The sequence below is a fragment of the Sinocyclocheilus rhinocerous genome, unplaced genomic scaffold (genome assembly GCF_001515625.1).
Source record: "Sinocyclocheilus rhinocerous isolate Xijiao unplaced genomic scaffold, SAMN03320098_v1.1 scaffold258, whole genome shotgun sequence".
NCBI lineage: Eukaryota > Metazoa > Chordata > Actinopteri > Cypriniformes > Cyprinidae > Sinocyclocheilus > Sinocyclocheilus rhinocerous.
In genome coordinates, this window is record NW_015634010.1 from 366,542 (window position 1) to 374,654 (window position 8,113).

Genomic DNA, 8,113 nt, shown 5'->3' on the forward strand with positions numbered 1-8,113 from the left:
CTCCCTCTTTCTCTGTGTGTATATATATATATATATATATATATGTATGTATGTATAATATTTATAATTTATGAAATCTTTTTAAAGTTAAACATCACTCTTGGTGTTTGGTGCAAATTGGTGTTACAAAAATGTCTGAACTGCTGCTGTTTTAGAACAATATGTTCACTTATGTAAAATCCCTTATGTTATGTTATGTAAAAATCCCTGCTATCAGCTCTCCTCTTAATTAGCTAGAGCTATTCAGACTCAGTTTGGACACAAATAGTCAAGTGTTGGGTGATCCTGAGGTGGACAAATGCACCTCAGACACCTCAGTACTGCCACAAACAGACGCAGCGCTGAGCCTCACTTTGGCAAACACACACTCACACACACACACATGGTAGCACATGTGCCACAGACGGCTGCGAGGGTAATTTCAGACCTCAGTGTATCCACTTAATATAATACCAGCGAGCTAGTTAAGATGTCACAGCTCACACACTTGCATGCTGTGGAGGCATGTGAGACCGAGAGCTGATCAAAGCTCACACTCAGGGTTTCAGCACAGGCCTATTCTGAGGGAGACTACCATTCTGAGAATGAATCCCTTCTGTCATGATGTGGCGCACAAACCATCAATTCTAATTGTGACAGGAATGTGTTAAAGTGCTGATTTTAAATTTGCATTATTCAATAAAGCAGAAATTATAAATTTTGGTGCTGTCAGTAGATTATATTTTAATTATATGATATGATATTATATTATATTATATACAATTTTTTTAAATAAAACAATTTCAAAAACAATCTCAAATGTGACATTTATCAGGTTTTGTTAGTATTATTTACATAATATTATAGTATTTATTAATAGTATTTATTATATTTTCATTTTCATTTAAATTGAAGTACTACTAATTTATATGTCACTTTTATTATTATTTTATTTGAAATACAATTTATATTTATTTCAGTTTTAGGAATTTTAGCACTTCTACAATCTTATTTATTTTTCATTTGATAACACTCATCATATTGTTTTTTATATAAAACATTTCAACTTTAGATCTCACAATGTTAATTTATATGAATATATATTAGTTATTTTATATTATTAATACACTATTATAGTATTTTTTACATTTGGATTAGATTTTATTTTGTTTTCATTTTAATTCTAGCTTAAATGTTAGTAATTTTATGTGCTTTTGTCATTTTACTATTGTCTTTTTGTAAACATATCTATTAACTTTAATTCAAATTTATTTCAGTTTTAGCACTTCAACTTTATTTCAATTAGTTGCAAGACAATTTTTTAATTGTCATTTCAGTTTAAGTTTAAATTTTCATCTAATATTTATATTTTATTTCAGCTTTGTTTTAGTTAACAATAACAAAACTGTTTCATATGCTACAAAGTGCGTTATTTCTTATTTTAAACATTATTTCACAATAATCCTTTTATTTGTTTGCTTATTTAGATAATTTTTTTAAAGGCAGGAAACAGGCATTCACAGAAAACTGTGTAGATATATATTAGTCATTTTGTGTAGATATATGATTGTGGGTGATATTCATACTTCTTAAATCCCACAACACAAATAATAAATGTGTCATTTGGATGTCATTAATGAAAATAATGACACTTCAAATAATTTTATAAAATTAATATTAAACTGACAATAGTATGCTGATATTATACTGTACATTCTCCTCTGTGAGCCTCTGCTGTCCTCCTTAAGCTTAAACTTTAAAGCTCTTGTCCAGTGCAATGAGATGATATTAGCTCTTTCCCTCAAGTAAGAAGAGACGCTTTAAACTGCCACAGTTGTTAAATATACCTCTCATACACTTAGCTCTCTGGCACACACACTCATATATTTACACATACACAATCCCACACTGTGTCCTCTCCATCTCTCTCTCTCTCACACACACACACTGCGCTTTACAGTTGAGTTGTGGAGGAGGAGCTTAATTATTAAAGCTCATATGACAGCAAAATGTGTATGAACTGAGAGAGAACTCAAAATCGTGCAGCACAAAATAATCCACAAGGGGGCACCAAACAGAAACGAGAGAGAACCTGGTGGATATATTATGAAATTAATGAATTAAAAAAATTCTGCTATATGAAAATGATCCCAACATATAGATATGAAAATTAGAACGCATAAAAGTATTTATTTGTTACTGTTCAATGTCTTACCATTTCATTGCATTCTTCACAGTTGATTGAAGAATTTACCTAAGCCAAAAATAATCTTAAAGGGGTCATATGATGCTGCTAAAAAGAACATTATTTTGTGTATTTGGTGTAATGAAATGTGTTTATGCGGTTTAAGGTTAAAAAAACACATTATTTTCCACATACTGTACATTATTGTTTCTCCTCTATGCCCTGCCTTTCTGAAACGCGTCGATTTTTACAAAGCTCATCGGTCTGAAAAGGCGAGGTGTGCTCTGATTGGCCAGCTATCAAGTGCATTGTGATTGGCCGAATTCCTGAATTCACAATTAGGAGGAGCGGCAACCACATGTGACGACCCCGGGCTGGACTCCGCTTCGTCCACGGTGAAAGCCGATCCAGCGATCCACAGCACTAAGTTGATGTATTTCCTCAGCGACCAGCACAGATCAGCTCTAGGCATGACGAAACGGATATCGTCCTCTTTTGGAAGACCAAACAAAGTAGTTTCGCTTTCACAAAGAAGCACACAGCGTCTTCACGACATGGCGGCAGCGGCAACAATACTACAGCGAGAATAAAAGTTACGCCTTCTTTCTTTGCGTGAACATTTGGGCGGCGTTATGCAAATCTTCCCACATAGTGAGGTAGATATGTGGGGGCGTGTTAGAACGAGCCATTTTAGGTAGGCGTGGTTAACTCTTAACTTTTATAAAGAATATCTCTTTGGATTTGAGACTTTAGTCTTTGCAACTTTACAGATCTTCTTTATGCATCAAGAGCTTGTAACACTCCAAAGAGAAAGGAAAAATTTAAATCGCATCATATGACCCCTTTAACTTACATTTTCAGCATCTCTATTCCGTCTTTTGAAGTGCCTGATTCATATATTGCCTAAAGCGTTCGTCATTATCAAATCAGTAAATTATATCATATTTTTCATGTCCACAAAGGCTACTATTAACTTCCATCCTAACAGCTAATCCCTGTGTTTAAAGAGACTCATGACTATTTTTTAATTTTCATAAGGTCTGTTTATGGTCGACCAGGAAACTGCATTTGTCTGCAGTGGTGACAGTGAGATGACACAATTGCAACTATTATTTTTAAAACCTGCAATTTCTATATCAGACAACCAAAATACAGAGTAAGAATAATACTTCAGTTTCAAAACAGAAAATTTAGATGAATTAAAGGATATGAAACCACTCAATTAAAAGGACTGAATGTCTTATTGCAAACAAAAAAACAACCGTAACTTAATTTCTTTTGTAGGCCTATTTTCTGTTTTTGGACACAATAAAATGGCCACATAAAAGGCTCTGAAAACCTTTGTTCCTTGGATTGACTTAGAAATGGATCCCTAAAAGTGCTTTAACATTGAAAAAAAAAAAAAATTTTGTGCTTAGTGTTTTAACCTGAGCAATGGTTGTATAATTCATATAAATGACACAAACGGAGTTTTGTTTGACATCGAAACCGAACTAACACCCAAACGTGACATTTTTACCGTAGCTCTTCAAGGCCCTCTGCGACTGTAGCATCCATCCAAGAAAGTTTGCCCTGTGTGTTCTTTTGAGGCATCATTCGGTTTCATTTACCTGAAAACCAACCCTGTGCCCGAACAAACCCAGTAAACCACCCAGTGAAAGTTCCCATGAAAGCACGGTGAGAGATTTGACTGTTTATTTGGTTCAAGACACCTGTGTCGGAGCCCTCAATTGGCCAGAGAGAGAAAAAGAGAGAGAGAAGAAAGGGATTACCTTTATTGCCGATATATTAAAGTCCAAACTACTGTAAGTACTTGTGCTTCAAAGCATTAATAGGATTCTTTTATACAGCATATATATACAGCGTCTATACAAGAGACATTCATCACTCTCATGAAAGCAGGTGTCCATGTCCGTCGTCTCCCTCCCGATCCTTCCAGACTGAAAAACACAGACGATCAACAAACACGAAAAAAGAAAGAAACACACGTACAAAAAAACAAGCTCGCACATAACACGGCAGTCACCAGAGCAGCAAAAGCATGCGTATAGGTTTAGGAATCACTTTCGTCGTAATGACAACATAGTTTATTCTACATCTTGAAGCGCTATGTTCACCTAGGTAGAGCAGACGGGATCTGAGGAAACTAATGAACACAAATGTCACCAAAACATCTGAATTGAGACGAAGAGAAACTCATACAGCCCAACTTCCTCTCACTTCAATTCATTGCGTGAGAATGAACAACGATTTTTAACAGCACAATCTGAACTAGCGCAACACGGAAAGTAATATCTGAGTACATTCTAGCATACAAGCTCTTGTTATTGGCACTGGCTGACGTGTGTTAACCCCTTGCTGCCCGCTCCGCAGGCCAGCGAAGAACATAGAAGAACATGGCTTAGGTCCAGAAGATCCAAACGGACCTTCAAAAAAGATCATTTCGGGTGATGTGCACTATTGGATATTCTAAGTGGTCATGGCTTTACTTTCTTTATTTTTCTTTTCTTCAAAATCGTACATTTTCTGCTCTCCTCTGCACTTATAGCAACACAATATGTATGTTCAGTACAATAATGATATGCATTTGGCTATTTGAAAGCATCATGTGGTATCTGTCCAGTAAATTGCCTGTTGAAAATGGAATTGTAGTTTATTTCGGGTTAACTGAGATATGACATTCAAACTAAATTATGTGCTTGAAAGGATTAGGTCAGACAGGAAGGGGCGGGATGAAAACAGTGACTAAGCCGTCTGAAGGGACGCTCTATTTCTTTCTGTAGTTGCCCAGTTGAATGGCCGAGCGGTCGAAGACGCAGCGGAAGGTGATCGGCTGGACCTCCCAATAGGGCACTGGATTACTGAACAGGCTAATGCCTGAGTACATGGCCTTCTTTGTATTATAGCCGGGTGGGCAGAAGTCCTCTGTTCCCACAGCAGCAATCTTGTTGGCGTGAAGGTAGATCACCTGGAATTGATGGAACGAGAGCGTGACAACGTGTGACTTACAGACGTGTGGAAATGGCGTGTTACCTTGTGTGAGATCTCTCACCTGGATGTATTTGTGGTCTGGCAGGCCAGACGGGACCATAGTCAGCATGTTATTGTCCAGGTGAAGTTCCCTCAGGTGAGGCACGTTGGCCAGAGAACCGTTCTCCACCACGCTGATCTCATTGTGGCTCAGACCCAGCCTGCAAACACACACTGTGTTACCATCATTAACAAACTCAACTCAAATCTGAGTCAGTACTCTTTTATAACATCTCGGCATGTGCGGTGGAAAATCTCTGTAATATGAATGTTCTAATTTCTCTGTGTGATCCAAAGCAAACGGATCCATTCAATGATGTCATGGTATTTGAGTCGCACAGGGTCGTTCTCATGCAAATTCAAAACAAACCTAATGAAATCTGAATTATTATTTCCTCTGTATCAAACTCTTTCCTTTCGGAGTCAGATTTTGCTGAGGTTTTCAGAAACATATTTAGCTGCTTCCATGCAGACTCTTCAAGTCTGCCATGAAGGAAAATCAACTGTTTGTTTGCATAACAAATTACAGATATATTAAGAAGAGATATGCATTTACTTGGACAGGTTCTTGAGGCCCTTCAGACTGCCTGCAGTCACTTTGGTGATCTTGTTACCATCCAAGTGAAGTTCAAACAGAGAGCTGGGCAGACCTGAACATTTTTTGACACAGATTAATGAAAAAACAATGCTGTTGTATTGATACAATTCACTGAAGTGAAAGGGGCCTCCATCATTATTCACAATAGGGATGATTCTGTACCTTTGGGAATGGAGGTGATGTTGGTGTCAGCAATTCTGATGTAAGAAACCCTCTTCAGATCAGAAAAAGCACCATTATCAACTCCAGAGCTACTCAGAGGGTTCGAGCCCAGCTCTGGAACAAGACAGAGTCAACATGTTCACGGGTTCATATTGCAGTATTGTTACACTGTTTCTAATAATGTTTTCTAATAAGCACAGACAAAAATCCCTACCCATGACGATGACATTGGCCATGCCGGCAAATGAGGACTTCTTTATCTTGTTAATCTGGTTCTCATGAATACGCAGCTCCTGGAGGCTTTTCGGTATGTTAGCAGGAACATCCTTCAGGAGGTTCTTGGACAAGTACAGTCTCTCCAGATTGATCAGAGAAGAAAAGGCCTTGGCATGAATGATCGTGATCTTATTGTTGACCAGGATGAGTGTCTGAAGAAAAAAAAAGTAATTCCTTTAGGAACCTTATGGCAGTTACATGACTGCAAATGATATTATTGGTATAATTCTTTAGTTATTAGTGTTTAAATGCAAAAGTTTTAATTACTCAACCTAAAGTTGTTCCAGTATTTGTGTTCAAATCTGTAATATTGTTTTCACCCCTGACATTCAGTCATATAAAGTTCACTAGCTACTTGATATAATCTATAGTACATTCCAGTGCATAAAAATCATCATTTTTATGTTCTGTTTGCATTCATCTTTCATTAGATCCAGGCGCCATGTGGATGTTGAGCTTGGAAAGCGAGAAATAGCAATGGGCCCTCGATGGGAGGCTGCATATTTATTGAAGTTCAGGAGGCTGAACAATGGATCCGTTTCAAAAGTGAACCATTACACTTGTGCACCTGGGAATGACACATTTCTCACACTCAGAGCTGTCTTCTGGAGATAATGGATTGGAAACACAGAGGATTTCATATTCCGGATTACGAGTTTCCCTGAAGCTCTGTTTTGTAAAGTGTTTCTGAAGATCTCCAGAGAATTTTTTGCAGTGTTTTCGAAAAATTGGAGCAGATATTTGCCTTCAAAGATTGCTGTGGTTGCAAAACAGTTTTAGTACCTAATTCCACATCTGGCAGACAAACGACAGTTTTCTCTGGAGAGTTTTTCAGCTCACAAATGGCTTTGATTTGGACTCTATGTTCTCTGCGTTTAATTGATGCTTTCAAGGTCATAGCAAAAACATCACACTGTCACTTTTAGTTATCAGCAGCAAGCAGCCAATTGATCTCAAAATGTATATATAAGTGAAATAGGACTTGTCCCATGAGGGGTTACTTGGATTTAAAAGGGGATTGAGAAACGTCATTGCTTCTACGATCCAATTTAGGCAATTAAAGAAAATGCAGTTAAAAAAAGAGAGAGAAGAAGGGAAAGAGTGAGTAATTGAATATCTCACTTGGAGACCCTTGAGGCCTTTGAAGTCGTTTTCTCTGATCTCTGAGATCTTGTTGTTCTGCAAATCCAGGAGAGTGGTATCAAGTGGAATTTTTTCTGGAACGTTCTTCAGACCTGAGAGACACAAATACCACAAGTAGTAAGAAAAATGGCACTGATGAAATGGGATATGAGCTGATCTGGGCTTTTATGGCTAGAATCTACTTTGAAATCTCATCAACTGTAGACATATGGATCCTGGTCCAACACCAACAGAACATACTCAGATACAGACAAAAAAAAAATCCTACAAGAGTGTAAATTGTGGTGCTAAATCGAATAGCCACATTCCTGAAAAAACATATAAAAGAATGTGAACTCTGGAGTGGTCTTGGTTTTGGATGAGCTCCAGCCATTATTGTATAGACAAAACCGTTTATAGAAATATTTCTATGAACTTTTATGAGCTACCATTCTACATGTGTAACAAGAAGAATTTCTTAAATAAATAAATAAAAATAAAAAGTCTGTTGCATCCAACCTGTCATTTTTCACATTTAACATAAAAACAGCAATAAAAGGTAGGCTCATTGACGTTTTTTTAAACTTTAATTGATCGATTTCATGAAACATTCGTTTGTATTAAATTGTTCAGATGTTTTCAACATGCATTCAAATATTTATTCATGTTTATTTCGTGCTGCAAATATTAAAGATGAAAATGTCATTGATTCACATGCTGCTTGAACTGAGACGAATATAGTACGAATATATCTCACTACA

General features: G+C 36.9%; 1 protein-coding gene across 2 annotated transcripts in view; it reads right to left on the bottom strand.

The window, feature by feature from the left end:
• Positions 1-3,845: 3,845 nt before the first annotated feature.
• The window catches only part of LOC107744892 (decorin-like), a 19,774-nt gene continuing 15,506 nt past the window's right edge, over positions 3,846-8,113 (bottom strand). The window contains exons 3-8 of one of the 2 annotated variants that reach the window (XM_016558705.1): positions 7,353-7,465; positions 6,169-6,382; positions 5,955-6,068; positions 5,751-5,844; positions 5,217-5,355; positions 3,846-5,132 (exon numbers count right to left, since the gene is read on the bottom strand). In XM_016558705.1, coding sequence (XP_016414191.1) covers positions 4,932-5,132; positions 5,217-5,355; positions 5,751-5,844; positions 5,955-6,068; positions 6,169-6,382; positions 7,353-7,465 — 875 coding nt within the window. In that variant the 3' untranslated portion in view covers positions 3,846-4,931. The remainder of the gene's footprint in view (positions 5,133-5,216; positions 5,356-5,750; positions 5,845-5,954; positions 6,069-6,168; positions 6,383-7,352; positions 7,466-8,113) is intronic. The other variant, XM_016558704.1, reaches the window with a different exon arrangement.